The sequence below is a fragment of the Podarcis muralis genome, chromosome 13 (assembly GCF_964188315.1).
Source record: "Podarcis muralis chromosome 13, rPodMur119.hap1.1, whole genome shotgun sequence".
Taxonomy (NCBI): domain Eukaryota; kingdom Metazoa; phylum Chordata; class Lepidosauria; order Squamata; family Lacertidae; genus Podarcis; species Podarcis muralis.
This window is the reverse complement of record NC_135667.1, coordinates 33704307-33721050: the sequence shown is the minus strand read 5'-3', so window position 1 is coordinate 33721050 and position 16744 is coordinate 33704307. Positions and strand designations below refer to the sequence as shown.

Below are 16744 nucleotides of genomic sequence, written 5' to 3'. Positions count from 1 at the left end.
ACTGTAATACACATTTACTCACAGACTATGCTGCCCAGTACGGACTTCCTGACTGGTAGCCCCTCTCCAAACCTTGTGAGAGGCCTTTTTCCAGTTCTGCTGTCTGAAATACTGTTAGTTCACAATGTCAGGGATTATGGAAGGAATATGAAACCCCTACCACTAAGCCATGGTCCCTTCTGTCATGGTCATAGCCCTGATCCATATGTTGCTATTGCAGTGGTGAGATGTTTTCCATGTATCCTAACTTTAAGATACAGAGGTAATTTCTGTAATTGGAATCATATGGACTGGATTATCACCATGGCTCCTTTTCAGCACTTCTAGCCACTTCTGCAAGCTGCTTGTGGGAAGGGACATTGTGGGAAGAAACCAAATTGTCTGCATAGTTCAGCTTTACCTAGGGTCAAAATAGATGCTACGATGGTCATAAGTACAAAGGAACCTGCCTCAGAATGAGTCAACTCATTGTTCCATCTAGCTCAGTATTGTCTATATTGAGTGGCATTGGCTCTCCAGGGTTTCAGCCAGATGTCCCCACCTGGATATGCTGGGGATTGAACCAGGGAGGTTCTGCATGCAAGGCAGATGCTCTGCAACTGTGCTATGGCCCTTCCCCACAGGACTATCCTTGGCCATGTGTTCCATCACATATAAATGCACCTGCCATGTTAGTTGGCCGGCTTATGTGTAGAATTAGCACCAATTGCTGGAACATTTGCTTTACATCTCAACAGGGTAACTCACATGGTAAGCATAGTTATATGTGGTGGGGTATGCGTGGATCCCTTATAGGGGAAAGCACTTCACCAGTGGCTGCTGTCATGTTTGCTCTTTATTGTGCATGTTACAGATGCTGTTTAAGACTAGACCCAGAGTACAAAGTATATTAATCAGGTCACAGACATGGAGATTTCTGGATGCAGTGTCTAAACTATTCACTGAGGTCTATAGGATTACATTAGAGTAATTGCTTCTGGGTTGAGAAATAATTGTTTCTACATGATTGGATATTGTTCTATGTCCATGGTTATCTGGTGTAAGTTGCTGTGGTAGTATGCCATAGGTGAGTTTCATTGTGTTTACAAATACCAACTAACAAAACCCCAAGCAGTTCCATCAACTTTAATAGGACCACCTTAGAGAAAGGGAGGGTGTGGATTGCAACACATGTGTAATGAATATTCTCCTTCCATACAACTATTGTTGGTCTGTAGCCCTACGTTTAGTTAATGGGTAGATTGAATCCACGGACAGGCAAGAACTTCAGGCCAGAGGGCTTTGTAAGAAAGATTATTTTAATTTTGTTTTATGTTTGGTTTCGTATATTAAGTTTCAACTGATAATTTTAGCCTTGAACCAATAATAAATAACAGTTTAGTTAGGGGGGGAAATCTGAAACACTCTTTCCCCTGTGTCCATGACTGTAGCTGGGTTATGTTCATCCATGCAATAAGTAATTTAATATTATCTGATGCTATAATTTAAAAGCATAAGAGCGTGGAAACTTTGATTGGGACCTGATCAAACAACAATAGTCAAGAATGTAATGCCGCCGCCGTCTCCTCCCATTCCCCTGAATGTGATTTTATGGATGATATAACTGAGCCAAAATATTGGCATCTTTGTTATTCAGTCCTGTGTGAAAAGGTTTCCTCAAATAGTTTTTTTTTTTAAAAATTGTGTAATGCCAGCCAAAGGGCCCAGTTTCTTGCACACTATCTCCATAAATAAATTTAAAGAAGTAATAGCACTCATTTTTGTTTTGTAGTAGTGCTGCTACTACCACCAAATAAAGGGAATTCCACTAAAACCAAATTGATTTGGCTTTAATACGCTGTAAGTATGAGGTCTGTTTCCATTTCTCAAAAGTCTTTTGCGTGGGAGAGACACATGTTCTCAAGGCACGCTTGACTAGGGAATGTATCAAATCAGGAAGCCTCTTAAAAACATACACACATTGGAAACAGCTCTTTAGCAGTGCAGTCCTATACATTTCTACTCAGAAGTAAGTCCCATGAGTTAAATGTGGCTTATACCCAGGTCAGTGGTATAGGATTGCAACATGAAGTTCCAATACCTCCAGTTTAATTGAGGTTTAATTTATCACCAGGTTCTAATAGGCCTCTGCTTTTGGGAATGCATAGGTAAGGTCATGTCACAGCAATACATCTGCAGTTTGAAATACTGTATCCCCTCCCACACATGCACTCTTCTACATTTTTCCCCTGATATGTTCTTCAGATGGATTCTGGGTTCCACTGAAAAAGAATACACCAGATTTCACCTCAAAATTTGAGTATTAAAACAGAGTCAATAATATGTGTGTGAGAGGGGACACACACTAGAATTGCCATTCCAAAAGCAATGCTTTGAGTGAATCCGCTGTACCCATCTGTATATGAATTTTTGCAGCCAAGTCATCACTACACTTGCAATATTTGTGCATTCCTTAAAAAACAAACCCTCACGATAAACCCTTCAATCCAAACCATGTTTGTTCTCATTCACAAAACTGACACGTGCAAAGGGCAAGTGCTTGTGGTATTTTAACCACATGGTACCAATCCATCTTTATGTCTATGTCTGAAACATTTGTGCGTGTAGTCTGCAGTCCATTTAGAAAGCTGCAAGACTACAAAACCCATGACGCTGTGATGCTGTGGGTGAAGCCCATATGGACCGAAGCATTCAGGGCATTTAACTGATGTCAGCAATTGACAGCATTGAAGGATTGGCAGTGCAAATGCAGCCAAGTGAAATCTGATTAGTCAGATGGATTTCCTGTGGAAATCTGATGCTCTTGGCCTGGGAAATGGAACAGAAAGTAGAATTCCAGTGGTGGGTTGTGTATGCTTAACTCAAGCATTTAAAAGCAATTGCATTTCAAACAACCTGTCTCCGTTTTCCCCCATATTCTCTCACCACACCCCAATCTCCTTGTAAGCTAACAAAAGTGGTCCACTCCATTTTAAATCATCTGCACTCTACACTTTTTTAAGACTATGGAACAAAATAGAATCTTTCAAAAGTTTTGTAGATGTTGGTAAAACGTATTAGAACACTATTATTCCCTTCCTTTGAGTGTTAGGGAGAACTATGGATTAAAAAAGTTATAAAACTACTCTGAAAGGTTGTGCATGCTTCAGATAGGAACATACTATTTTACTAGCAGCAGAATCTGTGATAGGATGAGCCTGACTGCACACATTTTACACAAAATCTTGCAAGGAATGGGCATGGGGAGAAAAGCAGAAACAAAAAAATGCACATCATCCATATTCCCACCACCAAATCACATCAAAACATGTTTTTTTAAAAAAATAATATATTTTCCAGCACCTTCTTAATGTTACTTTCTTGATTGCAGCAGATAACACAGTTCTCGAATGTTTGTAACAAAAACAGATAGAACTAGGACTCATAGTAGTACTACAGTAAATTTCAGAGCACTTCATGAATCTGCATGCATAGATTTTGGGGGTGTTCTCACATTTCCTAAACCTCAATTTCCTCCAGATTTAGGGTTTTTGTACAATGCCACCCACACAGATGTTTGAGCTGACAAAAGTTGCCAAGCTTTTCTTCACTCCTCAGTGTAGTTTCTTAGCCTTACTTTCTAGAAAGTCTGTGGAAGGAGATAAATGTAGCTTGAATAAACAACCTCAAAGAAGCATTCTAAGGTTTTCAGAATTCCCTTTTGATTCGTTTTTATCTCTTTCTCACTCTTTCAACTTTCCCCCTTCCAGACTCCAAACTTTCTGATTTTGTACCTTTACCAAGCAGGCCCAAATCTATGAATAAATCTTCACTTAGGAATTCTGATGAACGTCCAAATTCTTTAGGACGTTAGCGAAGCCCGGGCTGTCAGAAGTCTTTGGTGGAGAAAGATTGATCGTTTCTTTCTCTCCCCCTCACTCTCTGCTCTTTTACTCTCACAGTTTGCGTGGAACTTTTTTTTTTTTAAAGGACTGATTATATATTATTAACTTTTTTAAAAAAAATAACTCCTTGAGTTTATGGTCTCTGGGTGCATATAACTGAGCCGGGGTGGGGAGATACATTAGGTTCCCCCCTACTTTTAAAGAAAACTTTGGACTAATAAACTCATTAACTGTTTCCACTATCGCCTATTCAATCCCAACTGCCCTCTTAGGTTTTAGAAGAGGACAGCTTCTAGAAATAACTCTTTCCAACATCCTTTCACACTAACCTGATATTCTCCAGCAGTGTTTATAATGTGTTATATATATATGCAAATCCAAACAGATTCGAGTTTGCTAATCCACTCGTTTTTCTTTCCTTGGGTTTCAGTGTTGGGCTGGTTGTAAATTATAAGTTTTCGGCTTCTACTTGGGTGATTTTTAGTTCATCCCTGGTGTCTGTCTCTTCTTTTCTAATTCCTCCCTCCTGGACTGAGCTAAAATCAACGATTCAATCAACCAGACAGAGGCGAGGCAATAAGGCAAACTGTAACCACCACCATCAACCCCACAGTTGCCTCCTCAGCCCTTTCGCAATATCTTCCTTAACACTCACTTAGCATTTCTTAGCAAAAGGGGGAAAATCAGTGGCATTCTCCCAAGGATAGGTAAGCTGCCATTATTTTTATTCTCATTATTTTTATTGTTGTTGTTATTATTGTTATTATTATTAGCTATTAAATAAAAATACTTTCTGTTTTCAACCGGGCTGGCCCTGCTATTGGGCGAGCCAGGTCACATGACCAGGATTGGCTGCAATTTATCCCTGCTCGTCAGTTTAATAGAGCAAGGTCCCCATACGCCTGTATTATCAGCAATATAAGATTTTTTAAAATTAAAAAAACGGGGGAGGGAGGGGGAGGAGACTGCAAATAATACTAATACTAAAGCGATATAAAATATTGGAAGGGCCTTTAAGATCAACCGTTCCTTCCCCTCCCATCCACCCGCGTTTCCCCCCCCCTTCTTTCCCCCTCCCTTTTTTTGCACTGGGCCCCTGGAAAAAGCCATGAATTTTGAATTTGAGAGGGAGATAGGCTTCATAAACAGCCAGCCATCGCTAGCGGAGTGTCTGACGTCCCTTCCCGCTGTCCTGGAGACATTTCAAACTTCATCAATCAAGGAACCACCGACGTTAATTCCTCCTCCTTTAGAACAAGCCCTCCTCGGCTTGGATCCTTCATCCAGCAACCAGCCTACGCCAAGGAGCCAAAAGAGACCAAGACATGGGCAGGCCCAGAGACCCGCGCTCCAGCCTCCTTCCCTGGCAGGAGAATTCCCCTGGATGAAGGAGAAGAAATCCTTCAAGAAAGCCAGCCAGGTCCCTGCTGCTGCTGCTACTGCTGCTGCTTCTCCTTCCTCCTCCTCCTCCTCTTTGCCCGGATCTGCCGCGGGTTCTCCTGCAGGTCTGTATACGACGAAGGGGGGAAATTGGGGTGTCGGGTGGGGGGGACACTGACGGAGTTGACCGAACAGGACAGAAATCCTACTATCTAAAATCTGCTCTTTACTGGGAAACAGAGGCAATGCTCTTCTCGCCTCCCTTAATCCTAAACCAACTCCAAGCAGAATGATTGAAATGGCAGGGAGAATCATTCTCTCTCTCTCTCTCTCTCTCTCTCTCTCTCTCTCTCTCTCTCTCTCTTTCTTATCCTCTTCTAGCAAATCTCTAGAACAAGTTAAAATAAAAATCCACACAGCCTCTCCGAACTGGTATTCATTTCTGGCCCTCTGGGCGCCTTGTTTATGCTCTGGCTAGTCATTCCAGTGGGAAACCGTGGACAATACAGAATATAATTCGCTTTTTGGGGGGTGGGGGAGGAGGGGGTATATTTTATATAAGGTGTTTTTATGTCAAGATTAGAAGAAATATGGTTGGAAAGAAGACCTCAGAGGAAAGGAGCGGGGAATCTAGTCCTTTTTAAACCACCTCTATTCCATAGATTGGTAATTTGCAGGGCACCCTGTCCATTTACCCTGCAGATGCGAGAGTCTTCCATTTCAACATTTCTGTCCCACCAACTCAGTTAAGTCCCGTAGGATCTCAAGAGGTGCAATTACGTAAATTGTAAATTCTGGACTACATGGTCTAATAGTTGGGGTGGATGGCACTCCTTCACTTCAAATAAGCCTCCTTCTGCTGAGCGGGGGGCCTGGACCTCTACTTTACAAGCCCTGCCCTGACAGCATCGCGGTGGGGTCAACCTAACTAGCCACCAAGCTTAGGAGGAAAGGAGCTCATTCTTTTCCTTCAGGGTCCTCACCCTCCCACGTCCCACCTGCATACATCCTGGATTTGTGGTTGGGACTCCATTGGGAGAGAAGCAACGAGGTTGTTGGGAGGAGGACACGGTATTAGCTCCTTAGATCCCCTGTTTCCCGGGCTGTGTGGATAAAGAAAGATCCCATCGGTTCTTTCGCACTCTCTCGTCTCCTTGTGTGTTCCCCTTTCCTATTTTCCCCGCTAAGAAGGCTTTGCCATCCCATTATGAAAGGTCCCCTTCTTAGGCAAGAAGGTAGATTGGGAAGACGGAAGGCAGGAAACTGACGTCGTCTCTTCCAATCGATGGAGGAGAGGCTTGAAGATGTCTTAGGGAGACTTGGTCTTCCACAAGCGTGTCTTGAATACTGATTTCTCCATCCCAGAGTGAGCGTGCGGGGAATTCTTCCCACTGAGCCTCCCTCAAAAAATGCACCATCCCTCCCCCCTCCCCCCTCCCCCTGCCCTGCCCCCGCACTCTGTTCTTTGCAGGACCTTAAGGAAGTTTCCCAGCGCTGGTTTCCACTGTTACTTATGTGTAAGGGGTGTGGGTGTGTGTGTAAGACTTTTGACTGAGATGCACACAACTTTGTAAAATTTCCCTATAATTTCCAAGTGGTTCCCACGCACGCCCTTGTCTCAATTAAAAAAAAAAGCGCACTTAGGAAGAACGTTTCTTCACCCAGCTGTTATTTTTAATGGCTTTATTTCGTCTCGTTTTCATTTTTAAAACTGTCTTCTTCTTCTTTCTGCGTCCAAGACGTCCAGGGTTTGTTAGACAACAGCGGCAGCGGCTCTCGACGGCTGAGGACGGCTTACACCAACACGCAGCTGCTGGAGCTGGAGAAGGAGTTCCATTTCAACAAATACCTCTGCAGACCCCGCCGGGTGGAGATCGCGGCTTTGCTGGACCTGACGGAAAGACAAGTGAAGGTCTGGTTCCAAAACCGACGGATGAAGCATAAGCGACAAACGCAGCATAAGGAAATCCCCGAGGGGGACGCCAGCTTGGATCAAGGCAGCGAAGAGGTGGAGGAGGAGGAAGAGGAGGAGGGCAGCTCTCCATTTGGAGACGTCCTGGAGATCCCTTGTCCTTACCCTGCCCGCAGCAGCAGAGAGCCGCCGAGGCCCCCCGCTGGCTACCTGACACCCGCCGAAGAGAGCGCCCCCAACGCAGAGCCAAATGGGACAGCTGGCGCCCGCTCTTCCTCCTCTTCCTCTTCCTCCCTGGACAATGCCTTCCTGGAAAGCCAGAAGTCTCCTTTGTTGCCACCAGACCTGAATATTTTCTCTGTGGATTCCTGCCCACAGACCTCAGAAGGGCTTTCTCCCAGCTTCCAGGGGTTCTTAGACAGCCCTGTCAGCTTCTCCGTCGAAGATCTGGACTTTTTTACAAGCACACTTTGTACTCTCGATCTGCCACATTTGAATTTCCAGTAAACACCCTCCGACATTCCTTATCTGCCTTGGGTTATATGCCCCTATAAATATACACAGGCATGCACACATCAACAGCTCCCCAGGTTTGTGAGTCTCTAGTGGACCCGAACCTAAGAAATATTTCTGCCACTTTCTTTTAAAGGAATCTATGTTCTGACTGAATTCAGGTATTTCTATCTCGTATATATATTTTTATTCGGACAAGAATAAAGGGGTGCCACGCTTAAGGAGATATTTATCAAAGGAGAAAAATGAAGTCTGGCCTTTTAAATATCTTTAGAAGCTCCCTTCACCCTTTCCCAGAAAGCTTGCATTAGAAATCCTCGACTCAAGAAGAAAATGTCTGTCCATTTTTCTTAAAAAAGTGAACTTCTCAGGAAACAAAGCAAGACGTTTAGATTTATTAATTTAAAGAACAAAATAGAAAGAAGGAAAAAAATAAAAAAGAACAAGAGCGATGGAGGTTTTGTCCCTTCTTTTTATGTTTTAGAGGTAGATTATTTATTCAAATGCTTTAATAGTAAAATGCAAATTATTTATTGTACATTATTTTCATAGATTAAATAAATGGCTTTATAGTATTAAACGCTGCATTCCTGTTTTACATTCACCTTTAACAAAAAAAGCAGGAGACTGTATTTCGTTTTTCTCCCTTTAAATTCTTTGGGGTTTTATTTCTATTAGCCTTCGTTTACATAACAAGAATTAATGGCGATAGCCGCTGAGGAGTATAAATATTTTCAAAGGCTTAAAAAGCTGTACTAAACTTTTTGAAAATCACGTTCTTTTCTCTTTTTATTAACATTTTAAAATATGTAGCATGCGCAGCAGAGATCCTTTAGAATATTTATAATGCTAAAAAACAACAACCAACAAAACACCTCACTTTGGAAATATTTCAGTTGATGCGTGTTAATATATGATTTGTTCTTGGGAGGTGCGGGGGGCGGGAATCACCCTGAGCAGGAACTATTTTTATTTAAAAAGCATCTAGTTAACTAACACAGCATAAACCAGAAAAGGAATGGAAAGTAAGGGGCACAATTTGCAAACAAAAAGATTATTATTGTTGTTGCAATTATTATTATTACAAAATATCAGTAATGCCCAAAGTTTCTAGGTTCCCCTCCTTTTTTGCTAAATTAGGTCACCCCTCCGTTGTAAAAAAAAGAAAAAAGAACAGAAAAAGCCCCTTATCCGCAATGTCTCAGAATAAGGGGAAGGAGAGAAAGAGAGAGAAGAAATAATTCAATAGGTGGGCGCAGAGGTTTTAGAATCGCTTTGCCATGGTTTTTACACGTCACCTCGAGAGGAGAAACAGGCGTCTGTTCTCCAATTTTTTAGCAATGTGGAAGAAAGGGATGTTCCAAATTTAGGGACACGCCGAGAGGAACGGAGAAAAAAATTAAGACGTGAAAACAGGCAATTTCCTATGCAGAGAAGGCTATTCAATCGACTAATTCAAGCTCCCCACGTACACAAACGAAATAAAAGACGCGAGAGCAAACAGAGCTTTTGAACGAGATTAAATCTGCTTCTTTCTGTCTGCTTTTTAGATTCGGAATTAACGATTGGTTGTGCCTATGGCTCCTGAGGACCTTTATTTCTTAGCCCTAATTTTATTTTATTTTTTTAAACCAAACCCCATCTTAAAAGTGGGTGGCTTGGGGCGGGGTTGGCGGCGGAGGCGAGCTTCGCTGGGTTGCGAATGGCAAGCGGTCAGAGAAGAGGGATCGCCGGCCGTGAGTGTGACATGCACAATGTTAACACACACATACACAAATAAATCATATTACGTCTCTGCTAAGTCACCGGTATTTCCCCTAACATGGCAGGATTTTGGGAGGCATTCAAGTCGCATTTGTGGGCCAAAGTAACACACTGAGATCCGGGAGAGGAAGGGCGGGGGGGGGAGCGTTGTTGGACTCTAGGAGATCGGAGTGAGGGGGGAGGGGAGTAGGAGCTCAAAATGGCGCAGGAATCGAAGACTACACAAGTCGAGGCAGGGGGAGGGTGCGGTGAGGACGACCAGGCAGCCATTATAGATGGAAGAAACTGTTCTATTATTCCGGGGGTAGGTTGTGACGCGGGGGAGGGGGGGTGGAAGGGTGGGCGGATGGAATGTTGGTTGTGATTCTGAACAAGACAGGGAGCTTTTGAGATTCCGAATCCTCCATTCGTAAGATTTCATTCAGCAAGATTAGACAATTATCATGATGGGCTTCTGCATCCAAGGACTATTTTTTTTATTAACGACGTTCTAAGATGGTCTGATACACGTTTTCCCCTTCGGTGCAGATAAACCCTGTTTCATTTCTCCCCACCCCAATTCCATCCCCATAAAAATGTATAGCGAAGGATAGGATAAGAAGAAGACCCACGTTTGTGGAAGGAGAAACTGCTGCAAGGAAGGCGTCTTCTTGCACGTCGGTAAGAAAAGAAATAAAACGTAGGCAGTGTTGTTGTTGTTTATTTCAAGCGCGCTCCCACTCCTCCCCCCCCCCCACCCGCAGACACGTATGATCAAGGAATTTTACTTTGGAAACCACATTACGGAATCAAAACCACATAAACAAACACACATTCCTGCTCATTCGCCACTCCCTCCACCCAAACCAGTTGAAATCTATTCTGTAAGTATCTAGGTAATCAAGCAGGCATCTGCTTTACAATTTGCGCTGCATTTCTATGTACACATCTACACGAGAGTAAATCCCACTGAAGTGGGATTTTCTTTTGAGGCAAAATTCCACTCTATGCAGCGTAATACCATGTTATTCAAGAGAAATTTATTGGCAAAGCAGGGCAAAAAGCATCACACAAATATTCAAATATTCTCATAAATGAGAATGCATTTATTTGTTTTAAGGTTTCTCCCGCTGTGGTTAAGAAACTGCCTCAATAAACCCTCTGGCTTAGCAGTTGAGGTTGCAGCAGGGCTGGCCCTGCCATTAGGCAGAGTAAAGCAGTCGCCTTAGGTGGCAGACGAAGCCTAACCTACTGCAGAGGGTTGGTGTGAGGACAAAATGGTGTTGTGCAAACTACTGGTATGCTCTTCTGAGATCTGCTGGAGGGAAAGTTGGAGGTTAATGTAAGAAAAACAAACCAATAAAATAATAGGTTGAGAGTGACTACAGGAGTTAACAGTGCCTGAGCATCTATCTCATGATAAAACGTCAATTTCAGTTACCTTCAGTTGTTAGTCAGTAGCACACATGCATAATTTTCTCTCTGCTTTTGCTTATGCCTAATGACAACAAATGGCCCTTTAAGATACCTCTGAAGTTTTTACCATAAAGCAGTAGCTTCATGTAAGTCCTAGAGTGGCCAGTCCCTCAGCGCTGCACTGCTGCATCACCAAGATTTTCTCCATAAGTTTCACAATGCTTGCATCCTCACTTTTCTCCTAGACTTAAGGATGGGCAGACTCCGGGCCTGTCAGATCTACTTTACTTATTTATTTACTAGAACTTCAAGATCTCTCAACCAGAGCCAGATGCAACAGACATATGGTTGGAAGGAAAAATAGGGTGTCAGCACATTCGGAGCCTAGGAATTTAGATAAACATAGAAAGCAGCTCAGACCATTGGTCCATCTACTTTGATATTGTCTGTTCTGATTGGGAGCAGATCTCCAAGGCAGGGGCAAAACTAGGCTTTATTTCACCCTGGTCCAAAACCCAGTTTGGCATCCCTCCATATGCATTTATGTATACACACACATTGGCTGGGAGCCTCAATGACACCCCACATGTGGGGGGACCCAGCTACCCCCCCACCTCCACAGCTATGGCTCTGTCCAAGGTTTCAAACAAGAGTCTCCCTCAGTCCTGCCTGGAGATAACAGGGATTGAACCTGGAATCTTCTGCATGCAACACATTAGCTATGGCCCCTTGTATGCACACGTATCTATCTAATACATTTTAACACCACCCTTCAATAAAATGTCCAGAGTGATATATTTTGGAAGAAAATACTTGGGGGGAAGCCCCATGTAACTTAAGTCACACCCACCATACATTAAAAGCACATGGCTTCCCTCAAATAATCATGTGCTTTAAACATAGGTAAAGGTAAAGGGACCCCTGACCATTAGGTCTAGTCGTGACCGCTCATCTCGCTTTATTGGCTGAGGGAGCCAGGGTACAGCTTCTGGGTCATTTGGCCAGCATAACTAAGTCTCTTCTGGCGAACCAGAGCAGCACACAGAAACACCGTTTACCTTCCCACCGGAGCAGTACCTATTTATCTACTTGCACTTTGACACGTTTTTGAACTGCTAGGTTGGCAGGAGCAGGGACCGAGCAACGGGAGCTCACCCCGTCGCGGGGATTCAAACCGCCGACCTTCTGATCGACAAGTCCTAGGCTCTGTTGTTTAACCCACAGTGCCACCCACGTCCCGCTTTAAACATACTGTACTTTAAATGTATGGTGTAGATGTGACTCCACTGGGACTTCTGAGTAAGCAGGCATAGAATTTTGCTCTGCATCCACCTTACATTTAAGGCACATTTAAAGAACATTCCTTCAAAGAATCATGGGAACCATAGTTTTAAACCCTAAAGGGCTACAATTCCCAGCACCTCTAATAACCTACGGTTTCAATAATTCTTTGTGGGAGAGATATGCTTCAAAAGTGCTGATGCAGGCCTCAGTGCTGGCATCGCAAACAGTTCCCCGTGGTACATTCTGATCACTTTGGCTCAACCTGATCCCTGGCAATCTTTAAGGACTCTTATCTGTCTATACCAATCTGCAGTGGTTAGGAAGGCAACTATATCAAGGGCTTCATGTGAGATTTGCTTCCAATGCGAGAGAGTTTAGCCTCAGAACTGTTAAAGCAATAAAGAAACATATGCCTCTGAGCATGTGCAGAACACATTTCAGTTTTCAAGTCAAACACATATAATAATGTGCATGAATAACATAATGGAGATTTATAGCATTTTGTAAGGAAAACAACAACAGCTGACTGCTCCCAGGGGGGTACTTACCATTTAAACAGGAAGTGGGGGGAGGGGAGAGAGAAAAACGGTAGCAATGGATGAATATGAACAGATGCTTTTTAAATTCTGTGTTCTTAAATATGGATGGTTACATCTGTGGATGCAGATTAAGGGATTAAGCCAAACCCTCATGAAAAATGTGTGTGTTGAAGAGAAATTTGGAGGGTGGAACCATGTACATTAGGCATGGGGGACCTGTAGCCTTCCAAATGTTGCTGGACTACAACTCCCATCAACCTCAGACAGCATGACCAATGATCAAGGATTTTGGGAGTTGTAGTACGAAAACAGATGGGGGGGAGCACCACATTGTCTACTCTCACTTTAGATGATAATGTGTATCACCTTATTTCAAAATGTGGTATATGGGAAGTCACCCCTGCCACATCTGGGGGGTCTCCTTACACATTCTCCCAAGTGGAGTCCTGGACCTCTGCCTCAACGTGCTTCCCTGAGTGCACCGCTGAGAATGCTAATTGTAATGCTCACATTGGTGTTTAAAGCCTTACATGACTTAAGCCCCAAATACAGTATTTAGAAGACCACCCACTTTCCTACAGACCCTCTTGGGTCTTAAGATTAGGTGGAGCATGGTTCTGCAAGTCTAAACCTTGGAGGCTCTTTTCATTGAGTAGGCTGAGTCCTTTGAACACATGGGACATGTCTCTGAATATATGAAGGGTGTATTTGCCGGCTTGTTTTTACAAGAATCCAGAGGCATCCTTAAGAGTCAGAATCATCACTATTTTTCGATATTAAGCAGTCTAGAACCTTGAACCCATGGTCAAATTGGCTTAAGTTCTAGCCAGTGGTAAAGCTAGAATATTTGTCACTGTGGCAGGCTTGGGTGAATTTCCCACAGTATAACTGGGGCTAAGGTAGGTGGGCTATGGATTCCAGAGTTCTGCAAAACTGTAAATAGAGGCTAAGGGGCTAAAAAAGGTATACAGCCTTCTCTTTCCATTTGCAAGGCCACAGACACACAGGAATAAATGACTCATTTATGGACAGTGTCTGGCATTTCTCATGCCATACTTGAGCATATTCCAGAAGCCAGTAATATTAAATAAAATCGTGGATAATGAATAGCTTTCCTTGGTGCTTTGGACGTGGCCAACCCCAGGAGGGAATTTCCTGGGGAAGAGATGAGTGGTACTCAAAAGAGAAACACATTTATTGCAGTGCAAGAAATGCAAAAAAATTAAAAAAGTAGGCAGGATGCCAAGGAAGATCATTTCTATTAAGTCCATGCCAGATTCATTGTTAAGCTAAATAACATGGTTAAGATGCAAGGGTAAACACCCATCTGCTGGCAGCTGCAGGGGGGTGGTTTTGAATGGGAAAATGGCCAGCAGAGAAAGAAATAAGCACTCCCTTTCCAAAACACTTCTCTGATCAAAACCACAGCATCCAAATGGTGCTTGTCTTTAAAAGAGCAGGACTTTTTACACCATTTGTGTGCAGTTTGCCTAAATCAGGCTTTGCCAACTTGGTGTTCTCCAGCTGCTTTGAAGAACAGGTCCCGCTGGCTCCAGCCAACATGGCCAATGGTCAGGGATGCTGGGAGCTGGCATCCATGCAACTACATATGGAGGGTACCATGTTGGGGGAGGCTGGCCTATATTGTAGAGCAGAGTCAGTGGTGATTTCTTGTGAGACAGGGCTCAAGTTCTCCTGGTTGACATGACCTGGAACATCTTCCTTCAGTCTCAGATGTGCAAGGGAATTTATTGTATTTGATTCAACAATAAAGATTCTGGGGCCGCTCAGCTCTGGCAAAATGGAGTTGAATGAATAATGACCTGAGGCATATGGTTCCTCAGGATGGTCTGAAGTCTCAAGAGGACGCCATCTTGCTGAAGCTAAGGAGAACTGAGCATGATCAGCGCCTGGATGGGTGATTGCCTGGGAACCCCCCTGGGTTCCATGGTGGAAGAAAGGTGGGATATGCATGTAAGAAAATAATAAATACATAAAAATAAAAATAAATATGTAAAAGCACCTAGCAATCATAGTGTTCTGAGTAATCCAAATGCCCACTGCTGCTTCTCCATTCTCAATAACAGGATTCTCATTCATACCACCTCCCATTCTATTCATAACATTGAGGGACTGTGATGTTTGTTTCATTGGACTGAGTATATATACATAAAAGTGGAGAGATTTTTAAAGCACCAAACAGTAATTTGAACAAACAGTAATTTGAACACGTTTGCTCTAGATACTGGAAGGATGCTGTTAATAATGAAAACCATGTATTTGTTACAGCGACTAACAAGACAGAGTCTTAAAGGTACACACACTCTCTCCCTCTCCTAGATATATACAGTAGCTTCTAGATCTATAAAGTTTCTAGCCTTCATGGAAACAGTGATACATTGCATTTTAACTGTTAGAATGTGTTCTTGCCATTGGAAGAAGACATTATAGCCCTGGCATGTAGCATTCCCAACCTCTTTCCCCAGGTTAACTGAAACATATTTCTCATTTTCATCTGCTCCTAGGAAGGCAGTTAAAAGGCTAAGCTGCTGTTTGGTAGCTATGGAGGACTGTGTGGTGAACAAACTGAAACTTAATGCAGACAAAACAGAGGTAGTATTGTACTGCTGGTAGACAGATTGGCTGACACAGGATTGGAGTTTACAACCTGTTCTGAATGGAGTTGCACACCCCCTGAAATACTAAGTTTTGTAGCTTTGGTTCTCATCGACTCACTAATCTTCTTAGATGTGCAGGAAGAACTGGTGGCAAGAGGTGCCTTTCCCTAGTTTTCTGCACTTAACTGAAAACCATCATTGGCATAGCAAGGCCATAAAACTGATGGCTGCAAATAGAGGACTTGTTCTACCAACATCTCTATAATAAAAGCCTTTTCTGCCTGGCATTGGTTGCCACTCAAAATGACCAGGTTCACTTTGATTCTGAGAATGCCATTCAGACTGCACTAAGACTGCAATCCCTTCTTTGGGAGTTGCTGGATCTCCTGGTGTTGGTTCATACTATGCCTGAACTCGGAGCATATTGAGGAGGTGATAATTCAGCACTGGGTGGAGAGAGAAAGTGAGAGGGGTTAATTCTCTAGGAGGACCAATGCAAAACAACTGACACCTTATCAATACAAATCTCTAGCTAGGGCCCTTCTGCGGATCATAATGACTCCTCCAAGTCGCTGCAGGTCTAGGCAGCATGCCACTCACAGCCACCAATCAATTCTCCACCCACAGAAAGTGACTTAATAAATGGGGGGCCTCGCTGGTTATTATCCTTGCTCACAGCAAACCCTTCTTATTTGTCCTAATTAGCAAGACCAAAGTGTCAGAGGAGAGAAGGGAACACATTCAATAAAATCTAAATTATTGAATGACTGAAAGATTTCACCATTTGTTTAGCCCATTTTTTACTTCCTTCAAAATGTCAAATGCCAGAGGAAACACGTTTCGAAAGCCCTGGCCTGATGCTCTCAGCAACTGCAGAGCATAAATTACGCATCTGATGGTTGCCCTCTCCATGAGATGAGAGCTTATTAACTGCAAATATACAAACAAGGCAAGTTAATGTAGTATAAAGACACCAAAGCAATATTTACCTTGTCCTGATCTAGACTATGGATATGCTAGGCATGGTGCCACTTGAATGCCCTAATGATATTACACACACACACACACACACACACACACACACACACCCCAGAATGGGAAACCTGTTCAACCCTGAGGGACGCATTCCCACCCGGGCAATCTTCTGAGGTTCAAATAGTGCTGCTGGGTGGGGCCAGAGGCAAAAGTGGGTGGACCATTGAGTGTAAATTTCTACACTCCCACAACCCTTTGAATCCTCCATCCAGGGAAGCAATAGGCACTATACAACAAATTCCAGCCAGGGAAGAAACCACTCAAGGAAAGTGCAAAGCAAGGTCAACAAAATGTGTCTCTAGAGAGGGTGTGTGGTCTGTGAGGAGTCCCTGGGGGCCAGGTAGAGAGGCTTGGAGGGCCACATTAAGCTCCAAGGTGAGGTTTAAGGTTCTCCACCCCGAAACATACAATGATACATAG

The 16744-nt window shown here is 43.3% G+C and overlaps 1 protein-coding gene across 1 annotated transcript; it reads left to right on the top strand.

Moving 5' to 3' along the window:
- The first annotated feature begins 4821 nt into the window (after nucleotides 1-4821).
- HOXB2 (homeobox B2) lies at nucleotides 4822-7699 on the top strand. Its single transcript, XM_028703048.2, has 2 exons — nucleotides 4822-5389; nucleotides 7004-7699. Exons 1-2 carry the CDS (start codon nucleotides 4993-4995, stop codon nucleotides 7681-7683), a joined length of 1077 nt encoding a protein of 358 aa, XP_028558881.2. The 5' UTR covers nucleotides 4822-4992; the 3' UTR covers nucleotides 7684-7699.
- Nucleotides 7700-16744: the final 9045 nt, after the last annotated feature.

What these genes read in the sequence shown, in the direction of transcription:
- HOXB2 (XM_028703048.2), top strand. Translation starts at nt 4,993, where the DNA reads ATGAATTTTGAATTTGAGAGGGAGATAGGCTTCATAAACAGCCAGCCA. An exon ending in TGCCGCGGGTTCTCCTGCAG is followed by an intron (nt 5,390 to 7,003) that starts GTCTGTATACGA and finishes TCTGCGTCCAAG; the next exon opens with ACGTCCAGGGTTTGTTAGAC.